This window comes from Oncorhynchus tshawytscha, linkage group LG29, assembly GCF_018296145.1.
Source record: "Oncorhynchus tshawytscha isolate Ot180627B linkage group LG29, Otsh_v2.0, whole genome shotgun sequence".
In the NCBI taxonomy this organism is placed as follows: Eukaryota; Metazoa; Chordata; class Actinopteri; order Salmoniformes; family Salmonidae; genus Oncorhynchus; species Oncorhynchus tshawytscha.
In genome coordinates, this window is record NC_056457.1 from 2,695,649 (window position 1) to 2,722,219 (window position 26,571).

A 26,571-nucleotide genomic window follows, 5' to 3' on the forward strand; every position below is an offset into this window, starting at 1 on the left:
AGCTTTGATGCACCTGTACTGACCTCGCCTTCTGGACGATAGCGGGGTGAACAGGCAGTGGCTCGGGTGGTTGTTGTCCTTGATGATCTTTATGGCCTTCCTGTGACATCGAGTGGTGTAGGTGTCCTGGAGGGCCGGTAGTTTGCCCCCGGTGATGCGTTGTGCAGACCTCACTACCCTCTGGAGAGCCTTACGGTTGTGGGCGGGGCAGTTGCCGTACCAGGTGGTGATACAGCCCGACAGGATGCTCTCGGTTGTATATCTGTAGAAGTTTGTGAGTGCTTTTGGTGACAAGCCGAATTTCTTCAGCCTCCTGAGGTTGAAGAGGCGCTGCTGCTGTGCCTTCTTCACGATGCTGTCTGTGTGGGTGGACCAATTCAGTTTGTCTGTGATGTGTACGCCGAGGAACTTAAAACTTTACTACCCTCTCCACTACTGTTCCATCGATGTGGATAGGGGGGTGTTCCCTCTGCTGTTTCCTGAAGTCCACAATCATCTCCTTAGTTTTGTTGACGTTGAGTGTGAGGTTATTTTCCTGACACCACACTCCGAGGGCCCTCACCTCCTCCCTGTAGGCCGTCTTGTCGTTGTTGGTAATCAAGCCTACCACTGTTGTGTCGTCCGCAAACTTGATGATTGAGTTGGAGGCGTGCGCGGCCACGCATTCGTGGGTGAACAGGAAGTACAGGAGAGGGCTCAGAACGCACCCTTGTGGGGCCCCAGTGTTGAGGATCAGCGGGGTGGAGATGTTGTTACCTACCCTCACCACCTGGGGGCGGCCCGTCAGAAGGTCCAGAACCCAATTGCACAGGGCGGCATTGAGACCCGTATTCATCTTGTCCAGATGGGATCGGGGAGACAGGTAGCCTAATGGTAAGAGCGTTGGACCAATAACCGAAACGTTGGTGGATTGAATCCCAGAGTGGACAAGGTTAAAATCTGTAATTCTGCCCCGAACAAGGCATTTAACCCACTGTTCCTAGGCCATCATTGTAAATAAGAATTTGTTCTTAACTGACTTGCCTAGTTAAATGAAGGTTAAATAAAAAAGAATAATTAAAATAAGGCAGAGTGATGGCGATTGCATCGTCTGTGGACCTGTTGAGTGGTATGCAAACTGAAGTGGGTCTAGGGTGGGTGGGTAGCATAGAGGTGATTAAGATCCTTGACTAGTCTCTCAAAGCACTTAATGATGACAGAAGTGAGTGTTACGGGGCGGTAGTCATTTAGTTCAGTTATCTTTGCCTTCTTGGGTACAGGAACAATGGTGGCCATCTTTAAGCATGTGGGGACAGCAGATTGGGATAGGTAGCGATTTCAATATGTCTGTAAACACACCAGCCAGCTGGTTTGCACATGCTCTGAGGACCCGTCTGGGTCAGCAGCCCTGCGAGGGTTAACAAATTTAAATGTTTCACTCACATCGGCCACGGAGAAGGGGGGGCGCAGTCCTTGTTAGTGGGCCGTAACGGTGGCACTGTATTATCCTCATAGCGGACAAAGAAGGTGGTTAGTTTGTCTGGAAGCGTGACGTCGGTGATCATGCGTGGCTGGATTTCTTTTTGTAGTCCGTGATTTCCTGTAGACCCTGCCACATAGGTCTCGTGGCTTAGCTGTTGAATTGCGACTCCACTTTGTCCCTGTTCCAGCATTTCTCCTGTTTGATTGCCTTGCGGAGGGAATAACTCAACTGTTTATATTCGGGCATATTCCCAGACCTGGTTCGCACTTTCAGATTTGCGCGGATGCTGCTATCCGTTCACGGTTTCTGTTTAGAGTAGGTTTTAATAGTCACAGTGGGTACATCTCCAATGTACTTCTTTATAAACTCACTCACTGAGTCAACGTATAGATCGATGTCGTTATCTGAGTCTGACCGGAACATATCCCAGTCCGCGTGATCAAACCAACATTGAAGCGTGGATTTCGATTGGTCAGACCAGCGCTGAATGGTTCTAGTCAATGGAACATCATTTGAGTTTCTGCCTGTAAGACGGTAGGAGCAAGATGGCATTGTGGTCGGATATGCCGAAGGTAGGGCGGGGGAGGGATTTGTATGCATCGTGGATGTTAGAGTAGTCGTGATCGAGTGTATTACCCCCGCGCGTGATAAAATCAATATGCTGATAGAATTTAGGTAGCTTTGTTCTCAAATTTGCTTTTTAAAATCCCCAGCACAATAAATGCAGCCTCAGGATACTTGGTTTCCAGTTTAAATAGAGTCCAGTGAAGTTCCTTGATGGCGGTCTTGGTGTCTGCTTGAGGGGGAATGTACCCAGCTGTGACGATAACTGATGATAATTCTCTTGGGAGGTAATATGGCTGGCATTTGATTGTAAGGAATTCTAGGTCGGGTGAGCAGAAGAACTTGACTTCCTATATGTTGTTATGATTACACCATGAGTCGGTAATCATGAAGCATAGACCCCCGCCCTTTCTCTTCCCATAGAGGTGTTTATCTCGGTAACGCCGACCGATGCATGGAGAAGCCCGGTGGCTGAACCGATTCCGACAACATATCCCGAGAGAGCCATGTTTCCGTGATACAGAGAATGTTACAATCTCTGATGTCTCTCTGGAAGGCAACCCTTGCTCAAATTTCATCTACCTTGTTGTCAAGAGACTGGACATTGGTGAGTAGTCTACTCGTGGTGGTGGTCGATGTGCACATCTACGGAGCCTGACCAGGACGCCGGTCCGTCTTCCCCTTCTGTGGTGCCGTTGTTTTGGGTCGGCTTCTGGGATTAGATCCATTGTCCTGGGTGGTGGTCCAAACAGAGGATCCACTTCGGGACAGTTGTATTCCTGGTCTTAATGTTGGTAAGTTGACGTCACTCTTATATCCAATAGTTCTTCCCAGCTGTATGTAATACGACTTAAGATTTCTTGGGGTAACAATGTAAGAAATAATACATTAAAAAAACTAAATACTGCATAGTTTCCTAAGGACTCGAAGGGAGACGACCATCTCGGTCGGCACCATCTTGCATGTGCAGCGACCATACAACGCTTTTACAACATACAGAAGTGCACCGGTTATCAAGGGGCAAAGTATTGACACGTTTTTTAAAATTGAGAGACGAGCTTAAAGTTTCTTTACTGACCATAATTTTCACTTGTCTGACTGCTTGCATGATGACGACGTTTCTCACACGACTGGCCTATCTGGGTGATGTTTTTTCTCACCTGAATGATCTGAATGTAGGATTACAGGGACTCTCAGCAACTATATTCAATGTGCGGTACAAAATTGAGGCTATGAATAAGAAGTTGGAGCTCTGTCTGCATTAACAAAGACAACATACAGGTCTTTCCATTATTGTATGATTTTTTTGTGTGCAAATGAACTCAAGCTTATGGACAATGTCAAATGTGATATAGCGAAGCACCTGAGTGAGTTGGGTACGCAATTACGCAGGCACTTTCTTGAAACGGATGACACAAACAACTGGATTCGTTATCCTTTTCATGCCCAGCCACCAGTCCACTTACCGCTATCTGAACAAGAGAGCATCATCCAAATTGCAACAAGCGTTTATGTGAAAATTGAATTTAATCAGAATCCACTGCCAGATTTCTGGATTGGGCTGTGCTCAGAGTATCCTGCCTTGGCAAATCGCGCTGTTAGGACACTGATGTCCTCTACAACCAAGTACCTATGTGAGAGTGGATTCTTGGCCATCGCTAGCATGAAATCTAAATACAGGCACAGACTGCGTGTGGAAAATTATTTAAGGCTGAGACTCTCCAATACAATCCAACATTGCAGATTTATGCATCCTATTTATTGTTATTATATAATTATTTGTGCCCTGGTCCTTTAAAGAGTTTTTTTGTCACTTCCCACGAGCCGGGTTGTGACAAAAACTCACACTCATTCTTGTGTTTAATAACTGTATCGTGTGTGGCAGGCTTACAATGATGGCAAAAAACAACATTTGAGAGTGCGCTGACCCTGGTGCTAGAGGGGGTACACAGCTGGAGGTTGAATGTTTGAAGGGGTACAGGACTATAAAAAGTTTGGGAACCACTGCTCTAGAGCATTTTTCTTGTTGAGCATAATTTGAATGAAGAGTGTATTTGTTTTCTATGATTGCTTTGTTCTCTGTTTTGCTTTTTATATTTATTCATTTGTATTTCTATAATTACAAGGCTCATCTGTAAAATAATCCTTGATCTCAGCATGACTCCCTATCAAAGTCCAGGTTAAATAAAGAAACAGCCTTGAAACCAGCCACGCACTCCCTCCACTGCCATTTGGTAGTAGTTCTTTGGAGAGACATGCAGGTCAACAATGCTACATTAAACGCAACAGTTTAGAGGATACATCTGAGCTGGAATCCCAAACACATTTCACACAAAGTAACAGACAGTCTCATAGCAGATCATCTTACAATGACAACAAAGGGACTGGAGTAATCATTTATGTGTAGGATTCTGATAATGGTTTCATCCTCACAAAGAAGGAAGGCAGTGTGTTCTTTGACTGTCGCGTCACATTGAGGAGAAAAATATCCCAGGCTGTGTCTCAAACGGCTCCCTATTCATTATGTCGTGCACTACTTGTGAACAGTGCACGATGTAGGGAATGACGGTGCCATTTGGGATGCAGCCAGTCATCAGAGAGGTCATTCGCCTAGATTAGACAGATATTGAGGGCAGGAAAAACATCTTCCTCTTCCATGTATCAAGGAGACTGTAGCCTATAACAAGCATGCTAAGGCAAACCATACAGGACAGTGAGCAGCCAAACGTTGGCTACATCCTCAATGGCACCCTATTCCCTATATAGCGCACGATTTTTGACTAGAGCCCTTTGGGAATAAAGGGAATGGGGTGCCATTTGGGATGCAGATGTCTGTCTGCTGTTGCATGCTAATTGACTAAATTATATTATTGTTTTGTCCTTGTTGTCTTCTAGTCTGGGGAAAGAAGAAAGGATTGTGTACGTTGTGCCTGTTTGCACTGCTTATTGCAGCCACATATGTCACAGTAGTAACCCATTTCCTAGTGCTGCTGTGCTGAGGTCCACAGAGAAAAATGGCCTAATTGGCATTTTTACACAAAGCAACAAAGGATGCTCTTGAAGGGTGTCCTTTCTTTTCCGGAGGATGTTTTTGTGTTTTTTTGTGTGGTTGTTTTGGTTCCTTCTCAAAACCTCTTCCATGCAGCTCTGGTGCTTAATCATGTTTACCCAGGTCACCTCGCTCTACCCTGGGCTAGCCCCCCCCAATAATCAGCCCAAATCCAATAAAACCAACCAGACCACATTTAAAGTGGTATTCTAATCTTAAAAACACACTAAGGTTTGTCCAAAATGGCACCCATATTCCCTATATAGTGCACTATTTTGACCCGAGCCCTGTTAATGACTCTATTAATGATTTCTTCTTAAATGCTGTTAAGATCAAGATAAAAACATTTGATAATATATGCCTATCTGTCTCTGTCTGTGTTTGTTTGTTTCTGTCTGGTTTATAATAACAAGGCCGACGGCACATCCAGACCAGACTAGTGGAGCCCAGAGCATCCTCTCTAAACAGCGGGGATTGCTTTCTGCTCATCACACCCCATCACTGCTTTGTCTGGACCGGAGAGTTTGCCAACGTCATCGAGAAGGCCAAGGTGAGTCTGCCATGTTAATTTTCATTCAGTCTTCTTGCTCTTGGTGTTATAAGTAACCTATTGTCCCTAGAGGAAAATTTGGTTCATGAGCAAGGGGTAGCATGATAAAAGTACAGGCTTATCAGACACACTAATCAAAACACATGCACCAATGTTGTCATACATATATTGTAAGTATTGCTGCTCAGTGCTGTCTTATTCATACTGAACAAAAATATAAACACAACAATTTCAAAGATTTTACTGAGTGAAATAAGGAAGTCGCTCAATTGAAATACATTCATTCGGCCCTAATCTATGGATTTCACATGTCTGGGAATAAAGATATGCATCTGTTGGTCACAGATACCTTTAAAAAAAGGTAGGGACGTGGATCAGAAAACCAGTCGGTATCTGGTGTGACTACTATTTGCCTCATGCAGCGACACAAATCCTTCGCATAGAGTTGCTCAGGTTGTTGGTTGTGGCCTGTGGAATGCAAAACACATTGAGCACATTTTAGAGAAATATGCCTTTTGTGCATATGGAACATTTCTGTTTATATTTTTGTTCAGATCTTTTATTTCAGATGAATGCTAATGACAAAGGGACTTTGTTTTTATTAGGCGTGTGTACATTTTGCATTTTTGCTAGTGTGTGTGTGTGTGTGTGTGTGTGTGTGTGTGTGTGTGTGTGTGTGTGTGTGTGTGTGTGTGTGTGTGTGTGTGTGTGTGTGTGTGTGTGAGGAGCTGCAGTAACAGGAAGCCACACAGTGACACATCAACCCAGACCTAGAGCCATTGTTTTATACATACTCTGCTCAACTGAACTCCAAACTCTGTATGGCCAGGAGGAACACTGACTTCATTCTAAAGTTCTATTTTAAAAAAAACTATAATTCAGACTATAAAACCCCAAGCAGATTGACATAAAGTGTAGTCCACTTTGTTCTAATGGCAGAAATAATTTGATTGGTTTAGGGCAGAACCAATTCGATTGATTGCTGCTAGCTTGCTACATTTGACTCTTTTGCTCTTGAGAAAAAATGGTGCTGACAAACATGGTCACCCTGTTCTTATCTCCAACTAGCCAACTTTGCACTATTTTTTGTCTGTGTTATTTCTTACATTATTTGCCTGAATGTTTTTAGTATTGTTACCTACTTTTTGAAAAGAACTTTTTGGAAGTTAGATTGCGGTCACTCACCAGAAATTAGACTTTCCTGACCTGGTTTCTTTGTCTAGACTTCCTGAGGTAGCCCCATTCATCCCGGGTGCTACACCAAAACGTTGATGCTGGAGAAGAGGGAGGAGAAGTGGGGTGTTTGTCAGGCTCAGGCGGCGAGCAAACCATCCACCGCTTTTGAGTATATGTCTTGCCGACGTCTAGTCCCTGGACAGTAAAGTAGACTAGCTCAGGGCGAGGATCGCCTTTCAGAGAGACATAAGGGACTGTAACATACTCAGTAACATACCCCCCCCCCCCAGAGGAAAACGCTCCCAGAATGATATTGTCTCATCTCCTGTGCTACACGCAGAGAACACCTTTGACCTTTGTTACTCTCTTTTCCGGAATGGTTACAAGGCCCACCCCCGACCTCCTTTCGGCAAATCAGATCACACCTCTATCCTGTTCCTCACTGAATATAGGCAGAAACTTAAGCAGGAAGCACCCATGGAAAGGATTGTTCAACGTCGGTCTGACCAATCGGAATCTACGCTTCAAGACTGTTTGATCACGCAGACTAGGAACTGAAAGCACGAACCACAGCATTTAACCACAGCAGGTGACTGGGAAAATGGACATCTACAAATAGACCAGCTATGACCTCTGTAAGGCAATCAGAGGCAAAACGATAGTACAGGGACAAAGTGGAGTCACATTTCAACAGCTCAGACATGAGACGCATGTGGAAGGGACTCCATACAACCATGGATTATACAGGGGAAACCAGCCGTGTCGAGAGCACTACAGAGTCGCCAAAGTGGGCCCCTGCCGCTTACGAGGGCTGTGCTTCCGATCTCCGTGGCTGACGTGAGTAAGACATTCAAGCTTGTTAACCCTCGCAAGGCTAACAGCCCAGACGGCATCCCAAGCCGTGTCCTCAGAGCATGTGCAGACCAGCTGTCTAGAGTGTTTACGGACATTCAATCTCTCCCTAGTCCAGTCTGTTGTCCCCACTTGCTTCAAGAGGTCTACAATTGTTCCTGTACTCAAGAAAGCGAAGATAACTGAACTAAATACTATCGCCCCCATAGCACTCACTTCTGTCATCATGAAGTGCTTTGAGTCGCTAGTGAAGGATTGTATCACGTCCACCTAACCCGATACCCTAGACCCACTACAATGTCCATTCTGCCCCAGCAGATCCATGGATGATGCAATCGCCATTATACTGCCCTATCCCACCTCAACAAGAGGAATACCTATGTAAGAATGCTATTTAAGAATGCTGTTCCTCAACTACAGCTCATCCTTCAACACCACAGTGCACTCCAAGTTCATCACTAAGCTCAGGTGCTTGGGTCTAAACCCCTCCCTGTACAACTGGGTCATAGACTTCCTGACGGGCCAACCCCAGGTGGTGAAGGTAGGCAACAACAACTCTGCCACTCTGATTCAGGCGAGTGGCAGAGGTGGCCCCACAGGAATGCGTGCTCAGCCCCCTACTGTACTCCCTTTTCACCCATGACTGCGTGGCCATGCATGGCCAGGAAAATAACCTCTTCCTCAGCGTCAACAAAACGAAGGAGCTTTTCGTGGACTACAGGAAACTGCAGAGAGCACGCCTCCATTGCCGTGGTAGAGAGGGTCAAAAGCTTCAAGTTCCTAGTTGTGCACATCACCGAGGACCTTAAATGGTCCCTTCACACCGACAGGAGGCTGAAGAAATTAATCTACAGCACCTGGTGTCACAGGACTGTTAAGCCTTGTGACATGGACTGTGTATGTGTGCCAATCAGAGGGTGAATGGGCACAACAAAATATTGCAGTGCCTTTGAACGGGGTATAGTAGTAGGTGCCAGGCACACCGGTTTGTGTCAACAACTGCAACACTGCTAGGTTTTTCACACTCAACAGTTTCCTGTGTGCATCAATAATGGTCCACCACCCAATGTACATCCAGCCAACTTGACACAACTATGGACTTGAGCCAGCATCCCTGTGTTACGCTTTTAACATCCATGCCCTGACGAATTGTTGCTGTTGTTAGGCATCTCAATATTATGAAGGTTTTCTTAATGTTTTGTACACAGTGCATGTATATACTGTATTCTAGTCTTGGCTCATCCTATATAACTACTACTGAATCCACCTTTTCTATTCACATAATGTCCGTACTGTCTATACACACAATTCATAGACACGTATACACTATATATACAAAAGTATGTGGACACCCCTTCAACTTAGTGGATTTAACCATTTCAACCACACCCGTTACTGACATATGTATAAAACCGAGCACACTACAATGCGATCTCCATAGACAAAGATTGGCAGTAGAATGGCTTTACTGAAGAGCTCAGTGACTTTTTAACGTGTCACCGTCATAGGATGCCACCTTTCCAACAAGCCAGTTTGTCAGATGTCTGCCCTGCTAGAGCTGCCCCGGTCAACTGTAAGTGCTGTTATTGTGAAGTGGAAACAACTAGGCCACACAAACTCACAGAACGGGACCGCCGAGTGCTGTGTAGTGTGTAACAATTGTCTGTCCTCGGTTGCAACACTCACTACCAAATTCCAACCTGCCTCTGGAAGCAACGTCAGCACAAGAAATGTTGGTCGGGAGCTTCATGAAATGGGTTTCCATGGCCGAGCAGCCGTACACAAGCCTAGGATCACCTTGTGCAATGCCAAGCGTCGGCTTGAGTGGTGTACAGCTCGCTGCCATTGGACTCTGGAGCAGTGTAAACAAGTTCTCTGGAGTGATGAATCAGACTTCACCATCTGGCAGTCCAACGAACAAATCTGGGTTTGGCTGATGTAAGGAAAAAACTACCTTCCCGAATGTTTAGTGCCAACTGTAAAGTTTGGTGGAGGGGGAATAATGGTGTGTGGCTTTTTTTAATGGTTCGGGCTAGGCCCCTTAGTTCCAGAAGTGAAATCTTAACACTCCAGCACATAATGACATTCTAGACGATTCTGTGCTTCCAACTTTGTGGCAACAGTTTGGGGAAACGCCCTTTCCGGTCTCAGCATGACAATGCCCCCATGCACAAAGCGAGGTCCATACAGAAATGCTTTGTCGAGTTTGGTGTGGAAGAACTTGACAGAGCCCTGACCTCAACCCATCAAACACCATTGGGATGAATTGGAACGCTGACGGGGAGTCTGGCCTAATCGCCCAACATCTGTGCCCGACCTCACTAATGCTCTTGTGGCTGAATGGAAGCAAGTCCCCTCGGCAATGTTCTAACATCTAGTGGAAAGCCTTCCAGTGGAGGATGTTATAGCAGCAAAGGGAAGACCAACTCCATATCAATGCCCATGGATTTGGAAGGAGATGTTCGACGAGCAGGTGACTTGGGTTAGGAAGCTAATTTCCTGCAATTCTATCCATTTTGCCATGGGGTTGTATACTGTGTATTTACAGTAAATACTGTATTCTCGACATGGCTCATTCTAATATTTCTACTACTGTACATTGCATTTTAGTTACTGTTTATATACACTGTATATGTATTTATACTGGATTCTTGACATAGCCCACTCTGTCTACTGCTGTACATATCATTCTTAGTATATGTTGTGTAAATTCATCCAGTGTATATATGTATAGATTGAATTTGGATTACTGTTAGTGCTATTTGGGTTGTTAATTGCATTCCAAGACTTCTTGATTTGTTGCATTTTTTTATTAAAATGTTTTATTTTACTGCATTGTTAGGAGCTAGTAACATTAAAAAAATGTTACAACTAGTTTTATTTACAAGATTCTCAGTTCAAACATTTACCATGTTTTTAAAAGTTGTGCATCTGCTAAACTTCGCCCGTTGACCTTTTAGAAACCAATCACATTCACAAACAGATTCTTTCAGCCCTTAGAACAAAGTTGACTGCACTTTGTCAACCTGTAAAACCCAATGAGGGTTTGTTCAAAACACTTGCATAGGAGGCCTATCTCAGGAAATGCTTTTTAAGAACATATCTATTTACCAATAGCTAAATATCTAATTGTCGAACAATGAAACATCAAATCATCAGTGGTGAATTACTTATTTTAGTCCTAGAATGAACTGTTTTCTTATTGTCTGTGTCTTTCTTTCTCAGGCTGCTGAGCTGGCCCAGTTCATCCAGACCAAGAGAGACCTGGGTTGCCGTGCCAATTATGTAGAGCTGATCGAGGAGGGTATCAACACACACAGCTACGCTGCCAAGGAGTTCTGGAAGATTCTGGGTGGACAGATCAGCTACCAGTGTAAGTAAGGCTAACTGTCTGTTCATATTTTAATCAGTTTGGAGGATGCCCCTTTTTTTGTCTTGCTATGTAGTAGCAATCCCAAATTAGTAGCAACTTCTTATGAATGTGATATGTAGGGGTTATGAATGTGTTATGAAGTCCTTATGTAGGTGCCCTTCCAACTGAAGTGCTACCCAGAAAGGCTTCCCTGTTTTCCCGGTATCATCAGTTTCTAACATTGATAGTTTTATGAAATTTTGTGACAGTTTTTCTAACTTCTTGTGTCCTCCCTGTAGCCGCAGGGACACCAGACGAGGATGAGCTGTATGAGAGCGCCATCGTAGAAACCAATTGCATCTACCGCCTAGTGGACGACAAACTGGTCCCCGATGACGACTTCTGGGGGAAGGTTCCCCGATGCACGCTGCTCAGCCCCAAACAGGTCAGGTCAGACATTACTTCTACTAACATTGTTTGGGCTGGATTTAGATTTCCATTCTGACTGGATCCCAATCAAGTTAAGAGAGAGAGAGAGATATTAACCTGGCTGATCAGACACTGCTGTAATTCCTTAATAGGAATTGTTTGACACTGACAGGTTCACTCCTCTGACCTGACCTGCTACAGTTCCTCACTTTCCAATGACAATTTTGAGCTGAAGTGCATAATAGCATTGTACTGGTACTGATTGCCGCCTCTCTGCTCTGCTCTCCTATAGGTGTTGGTGTTTGACTTTGGCAGTGAGGTGTACGTGTGGCACGGTAAGGAGGTGACTCTGGCCCAGAGAAAAGTTGCCTTCCAGCTGGCTAAACACCTGTGGAACGGAACCTTCGACTACACAAACTGTGACATTAACCCCCTGGACCCTGGAGAGTGCAACTCACTCATACCCAGGTATGGCTCACGGACACTTATACTCAGGTATGTTTCAGACACTCATACCCAGCTATATATCCACTCATATTCTGTCTCCCACACAAACATGCAACACACAAAGTATAATAATTACCATGAAAACATTTCTCTTTAAAGTCCACCACTTTCAGTTCATTTGCATTTACAAATAACTTTGAGCTGCCTTCTTAAAACCACCCAGGTGAGTACAGGTTGTACAACATGCCCCCCCTCCAATAGGTACCATAGCCAAGTATTCCACTATGTGTAAACAGCTAAGAGGCTAGGAGAGACTCCTATAAATGGGCAGGAGTGTCATCGTGCCACTCTGCATGAAACAACCTGTCTCTGCCTCTATGCCCATGGACAAGTTGGTAGACTTCTTTAATCGCACTTGCCAGGTTGTCATTGGAAATATGAAATAGTTCTTAACTTATATGCCTGGAAAAATAACGGTTGAAATATTTGTTTCCTGTGTTTTATTTCATATTGTACAACAGCTGTGAAAACCAACACTGTAAAACTGTGAAAACATTTTGTCAGTGTTATTTCCTGATAGTTGCTGGTTGAAAATACAATCTACACAGGACCTTCTAATCAGCAGGTTTGAATGTGTGGGTGTTTTGGCTCTCCGTAGTGACATCATCATGAGGTACATTGGTTAATAGACCAATAAGAAAGAGTTCCTTTCTGCTAATAACAGCTAGTTTTCCCCTCCCCACTCAGACCACTCTGAAAGTCCTAGCAAAATTGTTGCTTGAGAAATAGTTTTTTGCTTAAATTTTTTTTGCCATTTAAATAGAAATATTTTACAGAAATGATATTGATATAAAACTTCTGCATTGGACCTTTAAATAAAATATCAAATTAAAAGCTACAAATAGCCTCTGTCCTCTCCACCTCTACCTCTACCTCTCCCATTCCAACTCTTACCTCTCCTCTCCCATTTCAACTCGTACCTTTCCACCTGTCCTCTATCTCCCTCTGTCGAGTGCAGGAAAGGCCAGGGCCGTCCAGACTGGGCTATGTTTGGAAGGTTGACGCAACACAACGAGACCACCCTGTTCAAGGAGAAGTTCCTGGACTGGACAGACTCCAAGAAGAAAGGTACCATCAAGAACGGCCATGAGCACCTCAACGAAAACAACAAGGTACAGCTCCAAATAGTTTATTTTGTTTACCTCCTTTACAACCCTTTGTCCTGTAGCTTCTCAAGTGTTCCTTATTAGAAAGTAAGCCATACTGGCCAAATCATACAAAATTAGACAAGACAACAAAACCTCATTCTGTTCCAACAACCCATCGCCCATTTCCACCTCTCCTCCCTCACAACAACCATCACACGCATCTTAACCTCCCTACTCACCCTTCTCTTCCTAAACCCTTTTTGTTGCTTTCCCCTCCCCCCAGGAGCAGCAGAGCCCGGAACAGAACATGATGCGGGCCTATGATGCCTCCCTGATGCTGCCATTGCTCCAGACCCCGGTTCGTACGGTGTTGGATGGGGTGGACCTGGGCCGGGGCTATGGCCCGGTGGCGGGGGATGACCGCAGGCACTTTGAGATCAGCACCACCGCTGTGGACATCTGGCACATACTAGAGTTTGACTACAGGTGGGTGTGTATGGCTGTGTAGCAAATGGCACCATATTCCCTACATAATGCGCTACATGTAAGTTCTGAGCAGGGCCCATAGGGTACTGTATAAGGAATAGGGTGCCATTTGGGATGCGTACTATGTGTGTGACGCTGTGCGGTTGGGTTAAACGACAATTGAAAAAGTATATCTCATATCCTACAGCCGGCTGCCCAAGCAGAGCATCGGACAGTTCCATGAGGGAGACACCTATGTGGTGAAATGGAAGTACATGGTGAGCACAGCAGGTTAGTATCGAGCCACCGTTGCCCACATCTCTGCACCATCACACACCACAAAGTTCTCTTTCTCTCGCTCTCTTTTTATTTTTTTTGTCTCTCTTTTGCTACTGTCGCTGACCCGAAACCAGTGCAGGAGTTTGAAATCTGGATTTTACCTCGGTTATTTAACGGAAAGACACCCTGTGTTCCTCTCTTAGACTGAGCACAACTGACCTTTGCATACTTGAACATATCCTCCTTGATTTATACACTTTTCTTCGCCATGTAAAGACCATATAAAGATTGCCCCCCGTCACCCCCCCCCCCCCCTCCATGTTAGGGTAATAATTAACCATCACATAAACTCATGGCAGGGCCAGCCCAGTGCAACCAAACAGTAATTCATATAACTATGAGTGGGAAGAGAGTTCGAAAGGGGCGCTGGCAAGTGGCTGTGATTAGTTTTATTGGTTAGCAGTAGTGCGGCTAGTTCTCTTCTCTTGAACTCTGTGACGCATTTATTTGGGCTGCAATTTCTGAGGCTGGTAACTCTAATGAACCAATCCTCTGCAGCAGAGGTAACTCTGGGTCTTCCTTTCCTGTGGCAGTCACCTGGAGAATTTTTTTGCAAATGTATTAAAATGGAAATATGACTTTTACATAAGTATTCTGACCCTTTACTCAGTACTTTGTTGAAGCAGTGATTACAGCCAACATTTTTCTTGGTTATGTTTCACCGTCGGGATGGTGCCAGGTCTCCTCCAGTCGTAACTCTTGGCATTTAGGCCGAAGTGTTCAATCTTGTTTTCATCTGACCAGAGAATCTTGTTTCTCATGGTCTGAGAGTCCTTTAAGTGCCTTTTGGCAAACTCCAAGCGGGCTGTCTATGTGCCTTTTACTGAGGAGTGGCTTCCGTCTGGCCACTCTACCATAAGGGCCTGATGGGAGAAACTTCCAGAAGGACAACCATCTCCACAGAGTAATGCTGGATCTCTGTCAGTGACCATCGGGTTCTTGGTCACCTCCCAAGGCCCTTCTCCCCCGATTACTCAGTTTGGCCAGCTCTAGGAAGAGTCTTGTTGGTTCCAAACTTCTTCCATTTAAGAATGATGGAGGCCACTGTGTTCTTGGGAATCTTCAATGCTGCAAAACGTTTTTTTGGTACCCTTCCCCAAATCTGTGCCTCGACACAATCCTGTCTTGGAGCTCTATGGACAATTCCTTCGACCTCATGGCTTGGTTTTTGCTCTGACATGCTCGATCAACTGTGGGGATATAGACAGGTGTGTGCCTTTCCAAATCATGTCCAATCAATTGACTTTACCACAGGTGGACTACAATCAAGTTGTAGAAACATCTCAAGGATGGTCAATGGAAATAGGATGCACCTGTGCTCAATTTCGAGTCTCATAACAGTATGTCACAACTATTTATAGTTGCTCATTTGAGTTGTTTGTGAATCCATGTCTCTGTCTGTTGATCCTAGTTGGGAAGAGGCAGAATCCGGATGCGGTGAGGAGCGCAGGAGCTGGGAAGGAGAAGTGTTCCTATTTCTTCTGGCAGGGACGGAATTCTACCGTCAGTGAAAAGGGGACGTCAGCGCTAATGACTGTTGAACTGGACGAGGAGAGAGGAGCACAGGTAGTGTGTGTGTGCGTGCGGGCGGGTGCGCCAGGGGAAAATGACTGCCCCCTCTCATGGAAGTAAAAGGCTGTACTGCAGGAATTGTTAGCAGAAAACAGAATCCCCATTATAGTTCATGTAAAAATGTAAATCTTTTTTTAAAGAAAATCATGGTACCGATAATTGCTTCAATTACCCCAGATGTATGTCATTGAACCGATTTATAAAGAATAATAATAAAAAATGCATTCAGAAGAAGTTATAAGGACAATTTAGTTACTAATGGCAGCCTGCAGTACCCCGGTCGGCCTTCAACTTTAATTACTCAATGAGAAGGGGCGGCACTAATCTAGCCTACAATGTTACTTCCTGGAGTAGCTCAAACTTTTCATGTTATGTCTCCATGAGACGCACGCGATCTTAACAACCATTTGGCTTCAATGCGCTGTTGAGTCTTCACATAGGAATGCATGGTGTCCCGTCATCGATGTCCATTCATATATATACAGTCATCGGTGCGTGTGCGTGCGCCTGCCTCCTTGTCCGTGTGTGTATGTAACCACTCTCTCCTCTGCTCTTACAGGTCCAGGTGCAGCAGGGGAAGGAGCCTCCATGTTTCCTTCAGTGTTTTAATGGAGGGATGGTGGTCCATGCAGGGAAGAGAGAAGAGGAGGAAGAGAACTCACAGAGTAAGTTACCATCCACACCTTTCCCTCTCATGTGTCTGTACGTTGTGTGTATGTTCGTGTTTGTTATATTTGGCAACACTTTACCTTAAGTTGCCCCTATACGTACCTAACTGCATAGTATTAACTGTAGTAACAATGTTTCGTTACATAGAAACTGCTATGTAATTACACTTTTATAGAGAGGTATAGGTTATTACAATCCCAGGGCATCATCTTTCTCACCTCTAACTCCTCTCCCACATCAGATGACTGGCGGTTGTACTGTGTGCGGGGGGAGGTCCCGGTGGAGGGCCACCTGCTGGAGGTAGCATGCCACTGCAGCAGTCTGCGCTCCCGGACCTCTATGGTGCTTCTCAGCGTCTCTAAAGCAACCATGTACGTGTGGCACGGCTGCAAGGCCCAGCTCCACACCCGCAACGTGGGGTGCACTGCCGCCGACAAGATCAAAGAACAGTGAGTCCCAACATTCACAACACTTTACAATGATTTCTTTCCTAGTATTCTGACATGGCAGGCAGAAGATTCTCCCTGACATGTTATTGTCCAGTTGGGGTTAGGGTAATGGCCTACCGTGCCACTGTGAGAGGTCAAAGGGCTCATCATGAAGACTGATGTTGAGCACTCGCTGATATGATTTGTTTGAAGTCTAAATAATGTTGTTCTCCAATCCAATTGAATAAATTGATCTCATTAGTATAACTGTGTTCAATAAGACTGGGTCAGGCCATAAGTCTTTTAACAGTGTGCGCGCATGCATTCCATGAGTGTGTGAGCCATACAGCACCTGGGAATGAATGCTCCAAGGTCAACGGGATTGATGTCACAGTTGGTGTAGTCGAAGGTTCCGTTCCACAGGTGTTTAGCCAGTTGTTTTTATGCAGGTGTCCGTTGGAGGCAGGGCTCCACAGCAGCAGTAAGGTGACCATCCATGAGTGTGATGAGGGGGCGGAGCCTACGGGATTCTGGGAAGCTCTGGGAAGGAGAGATAGGAAGGCCTACGACTGCATGCTCCAAGGTTAGAGTCCTTTTCTTTAATTAAGGGTCTATTTCAGGTAGTCCACGATCCTCCTGGTTGGTTGATGTGATGACCTTCAACCTTTGATCCACAGATCCAGGGAAGTTCAACTTCACCCCTCGTCTCTACCAGTTGAGCAGTACGTCTGGAGAGTTTGTTGCAATGGAGTTCTTCTACCCAGCCAGAATAATGGAGGAGGTCAACTCACTGCCCTTCCTACAGGAGGACCTCTACACTGCCTCTCAACCAGGTACTGTACAGGATATACACACACACACACATACAACCTAGGCTTCGGTGTATGGTATAACGTCATATTTCGAAATACCGATGGTATGATTTTCAATACAATAAATGTTTTTAAGATCTAAGGTGTCAAATGTAATTATATCCAGCTCAGTGCTCCAGCTATGCATTTGGTTTGCTAACTTGCTAGCCAACCAAACGTATTGGTTACAGCAGAGACATTCAATCCCTTCCTGGATCAAGATCCCTGTTGCCTAAATTGTTTTGTGCAAAAAGACAAAAAAAAACAGGGATTATTATCCAAGTGGGATTGATTGTCTCTTCTGTAACAAAGAAGCCTGGTTACTGCTTGACATCTAGCCACTTAGCTAGCAGCTAGCAAACCAAATGCATCGCTTGAGCCCTGAGCTGGATATAATTTGATACGTTTTAGATTTCTTATAGTCATACTTCTAATTACAGTTTAAGCAGTTGCTTATACTCAACCCCCCAAACATGTTATTTATATATATACTGTATGTATGTATGTATGTACGTACGTACGTACGTACAGCTTGCAATTGCTGTGCGCTTTTCTGCAAAACTGCAGTTAATGGAAATTATTTAGTATATTTTTGAGATATATATCTAGTTCTAGAAATGACAGTATATTTCATGGAGACCTAATCTTAACAGAAAGCTAGTCCTATAGTGATGACCCCAATAATATAACTCCATAGAGATACACTAGCTACCGTGGCTATTGCAGGTTGATTTGCAGCAAAAGGAGAAAACCTACACTGAACATAAATGTAAACGCAATATGTAAAGTTTCATGAGCTGAAAAAAAAAATACCAGTAATGTTTTATTCACACAGAAAGCTTATTATGCTCAAATTTTGTGCACAAATGTGTTAATATTCCTCTTAGTTAGCATTTCTCCTTTGCCAAGATATGTGTGACATATCAAGAAACTGATTAAACAGCATGATCATTTCACAGATGAACCTTGTGCTGGGGACAATAAATGCAGTTTTGTCACACAACACAATACCACAGATGTTTTGAGGGAGGGTGCAATTGGCATGCTGCAGGAATGTCCACCAGAGCTGTTGCCAGAGAATTTAATGTACTTTTTTCTACACCAATCAGCCTCCAATGTCGTTTTAGAGAATTTGGCAGTCCAACCGGCCTAATTTTTTAAAATATTCTTATTATTACCTTTTTTAAATAGCGGCCCTTGTGTGCACATTCAAAAAAACATTCAAAATCGCGATACTGCCCAACCCTAATACACATACACTAACAAATCTTACAACATGGCTAAAGACGACACTACAACATGTCACATAGATTTGAGCTCTCATTGTGTATGTCTATCATGACATCACTTCCTGTTCATCTTCCTGTAGCCCTCTTCCTGGTCGACAACCTCCACGAGGTCTACCTGTGGCAAGGCTGGTGGCCCCAGGACAGCGAGAGCCCTGGCTCTGCCCGCATCCGCTGGGACGCAGACAGGAAGTGTGCCATGGAGACGGTGCTGCAGTACTGCACAGGTACTTGAACACTATTTTTATATTTAACCTATATTTAACCTATTTAACCTTTATTCAACTAAGCAAGTCAGTTAAGAACAAATTCTTATTCACAAAAAAAAACACAACACACATCACGACAAGAGACAACACTACATAAAGAGAGACCTAAGACGACAACATAGCAAGGCAACAACACACAACACAGCATGATAGCAACACAACATGACAACAACATGGCAGCAACACAACATGGTAGCAGTACAAAACATGGTACAAATATTATTGGGCACAGACAACAGCACAAAGGGCAAGAAGGTAGAGACAACAATATATCACACAAAGCAGCAACAACTGTCAGTAAGAGTGTCCATGACTGAGTCTTTGAATGAAGAGATTAAACTGTCCAGTTTGAGTGTTTTGTTGCAGTTCATTCCAGTCGCTAGCTGCAGCGAACTGAAAAAACGAGCGACCCAGGGATGAGTGCGCTTTAACACAATGTGAAAAACCTTTAACACAATGTGACTGGCAGAATGGGTGTTTTATGTGGAGGATGAGGGCTGTAGTATATATCTCATATAGGGGGGAGTGGGTTTTATAAAATACAAAATCCGGGGAGGGGCCAGCTGAGTATGACTCTCTCATCTGCATATAAATGGATGAGAGAGCTTCCTACTGCCTGAGCTATGTTGTTGATGTAAATGGAGAAGAGCATTGGACCTAGGATCGAGCCTTGGGGTACTCCCTTGGTGACAGGCAGTGGCTAAGGCAGCCGATGTTCTAACTTTATACACTGCCCTCTTTGAGAGAGGTAGTTAGCTTACCAGGCCAAAGACTCCTCAGAGACACCAATATTCCTTAGCCAGCCCACAAGAATGGAATGGTCTACCGTATCAAAAGCTTTGGCCAAGAAAATAAAAATAGCAGCACGACATTGCTGAGAATCAAGGGCAATGGTGACATCATTTAGGACCTTTATTCTCCTTTATTAACCATTTTCTATAACTACTTGCTGTCAGACCCACAGGGAGAGATCTGCTCCTTAAAGTAACTAACTTTGGCCACCGTCCCCCTGCCGCCCCCCTTAAAATAACTAACTTTGGCCTTCTGGATAGCCTGAGGGAACTTATTTCTCATTTGCCTTAACGAGAGCCAGTCAGCCTGAGTATGCGTGTGCCGAGCCTTTTGCCAAATGCAATTCTTGAGGTGGACTAACTGTGCAAGATCAAGGTCGAACCAGGGGCTGAACCTGTTTTTCAGTTCTCATTTTCTTTATGGGGGCGTGTTTGTTAACAATACCACTCAAAATATCAAAAAAGAAAACCAAACAAAATAAACCCTTATAAGATATAAAGTGTTGCTATTGACTTAGTTGAGTTTGAGTTTAATGAATCTTGCTCACAGGTAAAACTGCAGAATTTACATAATGAAAAAATTGCTAAGCAATCACTTCTAATACATATTACACGGCATAAATAGAATACGAATACTAAAAACATTACAGGAAATGTTTTCATGGTGGAAACAAATGTCGAAATGTGATAGTTTTTAGGGAAAACATTTATGAGCTCGAGTTGTTGTACAGTCTGACAATAGTGGTTAGAGCATTGTTTTTCAGGCAAGTGCACTTAAACAGGACAGTTTGTGGGTTGTTTTCAGAAGCCTGGTCGTGTAGTTGCCTCTTTTTTGAGGGAGCAGGTCCTGCAGAGGGTGTTCAAGACATTTCCTTCACCAGGTGCATTGCAGCCTGCTCTGCAGTGACGGGAGCTGTGGTTAGACTGCTCCACCTCTGGAGATGATCCACAGGGCCCTCCTCTGCACCCTGTCAAGTTGGGCCTGCTGCTTTTTGTTGCGTCCAACTAACACTCCACCGTATTCCAGACAAGGCCTGACCAGTGTAGTGTATTATGTGACCAGATCTTCAGTGGGTAGGCCATTTCTGGCAAGAACAGTCGAAACGTGCAGGCGTTTTGAGGCCTTCCTCACTGACTGCTCCACATGTGTCTCACCGCTGAGGTTAGAGTCTGGATGAAATCCAAGATACTTGGACGTTGTTACCACTGGTACTTCCTGTCCCCCTAGGACGAGTGGTGAAGGTTGTCTCTTAAAAATCATATCCGGATATCCAGACTTTTCCCCATTCAAGAGCAGGTTGTTGGATGTGTCCCACACGTCCAGCTGGTTTGCCTCCAAGCACATGGATGTGTTCTCCTGGATGCTGTTTAGTGGTGTGGCTCGGGACAGCCCTACATTCTGCATACCCAGTGTCCAGAGTGTCACTGAAGACAGCGTTTCTGGTGTGCCACAAGGGGCCATGGTCTCACCATATCGGTTTCATATGTCCACCCGAGGCCACCTCTGATCAAGGGCTGAAAGTGCCATTCGCCATCACCCTCTGCCTTCTTCCGGTGGTGTAGCTGTGGAGCCAGACTAGTAACCTGGACAGTTCAATGTCAGGAGCTTTGCGTAATATACTCTATAAAAGGCTTTGGACAAACAGTAACACCCTCACCCTTGTTTGGTTTTCTGGAGTCTGAAGATGTCAGCCAGGAGTGTTTGGATTTCACAAGGGCAATAGTAATGCTTGGCTTTGGGAGGTAGGCATACTGGTTTGTGGACTCAGAGAGGACTGTTGGCATGAGTGTTTTCATGATGAAGCTCTTCTGGATTTTTAGTGATGGGCCTCCAGACAACTCACTCATCTCATTGTACACGGGTTTGACACTTTAGGTATGGGACACACATTGGCAGTCTTCCAGGAAGCAGGAACAGTCCCCTGCCGGTAGGAGGTGTTAACAATGTGTGTGATGACAGGGGCATGCTCTTTTAGTAGCCAGGCTGGAATGCCATCTGGCCCACATGCTTTCCTTGGGCTGAGTCTGATCAGAGCTTGCTTTATCTGGCCGTTGATGCACAGCTCAACCTGCCTGGTAGGCATGGGCAGGGGGACGGTGGCGAGAGGTGTGGTGCTTGTCCATGCCTCAGCGAAGAAGCCATTTAAAACATCAGCCATGTCGTCTTCAACTCCCTCGACCTGTATGTTCTCTCCTGATGTTTTCTTTGGTTCCAGTCCTTTGTTGATGAAGTCCCACCATTCCTTGGGGTTTTTCTTCTTTAGGTCCTGGATTTCAGTTTTGTAGTAGTTTTTGTTTGTTTCCTTGATTGATAGGCATTTGCACTGTTTTCTCCATTTCATGGTTTTCCCCATCTGTTGAACCGTGTTCTGTCTTTTCCTGATGGCAGCCTTTATTTGTTCAGTCATCCAGAGCTTCACCCTAGTGTTGTTGTTTTTCTTATTTATGATTGGCATGCATACATTCAAGTGCAGTTTGAATGCAGGAGTTGAACGTCACCACCTTTTGCATGAACACCCTCCATCTCATCAGTGGCATACCAGTCAGTACTGGCCATACACCATGCCAAGGATGATATACCTTGTTCTAGGTATATCATCAAAAGAGAGAGGGAATGTGGAACTGTTTGATTTATACTAAACATAAAAAATGTTGCCCCCCCCCCCACAGAGAAGAATGAGAAGACGCCACCCAAGGCGTATCTGATCCATGCGGGACTTGAACCTCTAACCTTCACCAACATGTTTCCATGCTGGGAACACAGAGAGGACATAGCTGAGATCACTGAGAGGGTGGGTCACCTATCCATCACCTGTTTCCCATCCCATACCATTACACCAAACACATCCCTATCGTCCACCTAAATATCCATTAGATCTACACTGCTCAAAAAATAAAGGGAACACTAAAATAACACATCCTAGATCTGAATGAATGAAATATTCGTATTAAATACTTTTTTATTTACGTAGTTGATGTGCTGACAACAAAATCACACAAAAATTATCAATGGAAATCAAATTTATCAACCCATGGAGGTCTGGATTTGGAGTCACACTCAAAATTAAAGTGGAAAACCACACTACAGGCTGATCCAACTTTGATGTAATGTCCTTAAAACAAATCAAAATGAGACTCAGGAGCCTGTATGACCTCCCTACAACGCCTGGGCATGCTCCTGATGAGGTGGCGGATGGTCTCCTGAGGGATCTCCTCCCAGACCTGGACTAAAGCATCCGCCAACTCCTGGACAGTCTGTGGTGCAACATGGCGTTGGTGGATGGCGTGAGACATGATGTCCCAGATGTGCTCAATTGGATTCAGGTCTGGGGAACGGGCGGGCCAGTCCATAGCATCAATGCCTTCCTCTTGCAGGAACTGCTGACACACTCCAGCCACATGAGGTCTAGCATTGTCTTGCATTAGGAGGAACCCAGGGCCAACCGCACCAGCATATGGTCTCACAAGGGGTCTGAGGATCTCATCTCAGTACCTAATGGCAGTCAGGCTACCTCTGGAGGGCTGTGCGGCCCCCCAAAGAAATGCCACCCCACACCATGACTGACCCACCGCCAAACCGGTCATGCTGGAGGATGTTGCAGGCAGCAGAACATTCTCCACGGCGTCTCCAGACTGTCACGTCTGTCACATGTGCTCAGTGTGAACCTGCTTTCATCTGTGAAGAGCACAGGGCACCAGTGGCGAATTTGCCAATCTTTGTGTTCTCTGGCAAATGCCAATCTTCCTGCACGGTGTTGGGCTGAAAGCACAACCCCCACCTGTGGACGTCGGGCCCTCATACCACCCTCATGGAGTCTGTTTCTGACCGTTTGAGCAGACACATGCACATTTGTGGCCTGCTGGAGGTAATTTTGCAGGGCTCTGGCAGTGCTCCTCCTGCTCCTCCTTGCACAAAGGCGGAGGTAGCGGTCCTGCTGTTGGGTTGTTGCCCTCCTACAGCCTCCTCCACATCTCCTGATGTACTGGCCTGTCTCCTGGTAGCACCTCCATGCTCTGGACACTACGCTGACAGACACAGCAAACCTTCTTGCCACAGCTCGCATTAATGTGCCATCCTGGATGAGCTGCACTACCTGAGCCACTTGTGTGGGTTGTAGACTCTGTCTCATGCTACCACTAGAGTGAAAGCACCGCCAGCATTCAAAAGTGACCAAAACATCAGCCAGGAAGCATAGGAACTGAGAAGTGGTCTGTGGTCACCACCTGCAGAACCACTCCTTTATTGGGGGTGTCTTGCTAATTGCCTATAATTTCCACCTGTTGTCTATTCCATTTGCACAACACCATGTGAAATGTATTGTCAATCAGTGTTGCTTCCTAAGTGGACAGTTTGATTTCACAGAAGTGTGATTGACTTGGAGTTACATTGTGTTGTTTAAGTGTTCCCTTTATTTTTTTGAGCAGTGTATATTGCAACCAACTCCTCTTGTTGCCGACTTATTCCAGACTGATTTCCTCCTGGCCAGCCCGAAGTTTCGAATTGGCAACCCTCAGGGTACTGAGGATAGGGGTGGGATTGATTTCGAAAGTGTGTGTACTGACCACGACGTTGTATTTACATCCTTTTGTGTCCCAGGAGGCAGAGGTTTGTAACCAGATAATTCTGGTAGAGGATGTGTTGGCACGGCTGTGTAAGACCACCTACCCCCTGGCAGACCTGCTGGCACGGCCCCTACCCGAGGGAGTCGACCCCCTACGCCTGGAGATCTATCTAGACAATGATGACTTTGAGGTGAGGCCACGTCCACACCTACGGTACCATCAGCTCCCTGGTGAATTATGACTTTTTTGTCTAGGTTTGCCTGGGCTCAAACCATATTATTACAGGTTTGTCTACTTGATCTGTGGTTGAGCTATGTTTGCCTACAATAATGAGACTCTCTCCAGTGTGTGTGACAAGGGATCATACTGGAACATTGTACACTGGTAGTCAAGGCCAAACGGGTCTAAAACAGTCCTTCTGAAATCCACACAGTAATCACACGGAAGTGTCCTTCAGTCTCCTTGAACTTTTTGTTGTCTGTGTTTTTAATATGTTCTCCATCCCTTCATCGCCTTCTGTCCTCATTTTCTCTCTCTGGCTCATCATGTGTTTACCTCTGCCAGGGTGAAGGGGCTTATGGGAAGGTGAGATCTTTGAATTGAGAGCACAGGTGGCCCCAGATATGTACACAGCGTCCTCACTTTGACTAACTACATCACCCATAATCCTGTGTGTGTTGCTTTCTGTCTCACCTCCCTCCTCACTCTGTGTCTGGATCAACACACTCTCACTCTGAACCTCTCTTGCATGGTTTGGTCTGTTTCAACTCACTAAGTAATAGCTGTGTGGATTTCCTGCAAATCCTCTTGCTCCTGGAGTGATGAACTGGACCACTGACTATGTTGTGACCTTGAATTTTCTTGTGGATATTGTTTTGTTTATTGTGTGGTAACAATGTGTATTTGGCCCCCCTGTAGAAAGCTCTGGAGATGTCGAGGGATGAGTATGAGGTGTTGCCAGGTTGGAAGCAGGTGAACGTGAAGAAAGCCAAAGGATTGTTTTAGTACGTTGGACAGAAGGCTTGACCACCGGATGACATCATCAGCAAGCGACAGTCAGTACATCGTGGTTCAGTTGTAACAGGAGCCCGCCACTGAGAACTCTTTAATTTAACATTTCACCCCTTCATCTCCGGACTGGAGAGGGCTTGGGAACACACTTCTGAGAACCCTACCCTGGTTGGAGGGAGGGAAGAGGAAGAGAGACGCAGTGGTGGAAGGAGTGAGGATCAACAGAGTTGTGCCAGACTCGTGTATAGTTTTCTTCTTTTCTTTTATTTGTATGTGTTACCAGTTTTGTTTTGTAATTCTAAATGTAGGTAGTTCAGAGGTGTGCGAGTGAATGTTGAGTTGAGGTTTGTAATGTGTCGGCACCCGGCTTTTTAAATCCACACTGTGTGTGTGCGTGCTCGTGCGTGCTCGTGTGTGTGCGTGCTCGTGCTCGTGTGTCTGTTTGTATGTGTGCTTGCGTGCTCGTGTGTCTGTTTGTGTGTGTGCTTGCGTGCTCGTGTGTCTGTTTGTGTGCTTGTGTGCTCGTATATCTGTATGTGTGTGGGTGTGACCATGCATTTACAGTATCGCCTGTACAGCAGTTTGTCTGCGAGCAGGAGAACCACTCTGTTTGACACACCCCAAACAGACTCTCTGCAAGCTGTTCTTTGTGCATTTGTGCATTAGAATAAATCATTTATATTTGTATTTACTCCATATTAGGAATAAAAAGCCTTTTGAGTATTGTCTGTGAGATAAGAAATTAAATGCATTGTATTGTTATTCATGTTGAGGTTGTCATATGTTGATAAGTAGTTGGACAATAATGCTCCTTTCCCAAGAGACTGTACATGTTGCCATTTTTTTGCATCTACTACATTCTGAAGTGTCTGTCATTGCTAGGCTGTCCTGCATCATTCAGGTGCTCAGATTGAAGAGAATTGTTGTATTTTACAGGCATGAATTTAAAGAATCTTATAAATTCAACATTGTATAGTGCCTTGCTTTTATGTACAGTTTATATATAGAACAGTATTAGTCTGTGTTTTAAAGACTATCTTTGTGATATAAAGGATATTAGAGAAATAAACATTGAAATTAAATCTAAGGATGTTGTTTTACATCTTTATCACCTGAAATGGTCCAAATGGATGTCACAAATAGCAACCTATTCCCTTCATAATGCACAGCTTTTGAACAGAACCCCATGGGCTATGGTCAAAAGTAGTGTACTATATAGGGAATAGGGTACCATTTGGGACATACTCATTGTTTCTTTAATCCCTTGGCTTTCAGTTTCTATATAATGCCTAAACCCT

General features: G+C 44.8%; 1 protein-coding gene across 8 annotated transcripts in view; it reads left to right on the plus strand.

The window, feature by feature from the left end:
* The window catches only part of LOC112228038 (supervillin), a 153,133-nt gene extending 126,773 nt beyond the window's left edge, over positions 1-26,360 (plus strand). For 7 of the 8 annotated variants that reach the window (XM_024393172.2, XM_024393165.2, XM_024393166.2 and 4 more), the window contains 17 exons: positions 5,489-5,625; positions 10,879-11,026; positions 11,305-11,450; positions 11,727-11,902; positions 12,900-13,053; positions 13,313-13,515; positions 13,703-13,785; positions 15,245-15,399; positions 15,965-16,070; positions 16,316-16,523; positions 16,952-17,085; positions 17,180-17,335; positions 18,723-18,866; positions 22,370-22,491; positions 24,297-24,452; positions 24,827-24,847; positions 25,181-26,360. In XM_024393172.2, the coding sequence (XP_024248940.2) occupies positions 5,489-5,625; positions 10,879-11,026; positions 11,305-11,450; positions 11,727-11,902; positions 12,900-13,053; positions 13,313-13,515; positions 13,703-13,785; positions 15,245-15,399; positions 15,965-16,070; positions 16,316-16,523; positions 16,952-17,085; positions 17,180-17,335; positions 18,723-18,866; positions 22,370-22,491; positions 24,297-24,452; positions 24,827-24,847; positions 25,181-25,267 (2,336 nt within the window). In that variant the 3' untranslated portion in view covers positions 25,268-26,360. The remainder of the gene's footprint in view (positions 1-5,488; positions 5,626-10,878; positions 11,027-11,304; positions 11,451-11,726; positions 11,903-12,899; positions 13,054-13,312; positions 13,516-13,702; positions 13,786-15,244; positions 15,400-15,964; positions 16,071-16,315; positions 16,524-16,951; positions 17,086-17,179; positions 17,336-18,722; positions 18,867-22,369; positions 22,492-24,296; positions 24,453-24,826; positions 24,848-25,180) is intronic. The other variant, XM_024393167.2, reaches the window with a different exon arrangement.
* The last annotated feature ends 211 nt before the right edge of the window (positions 26,361-26,571 follow it).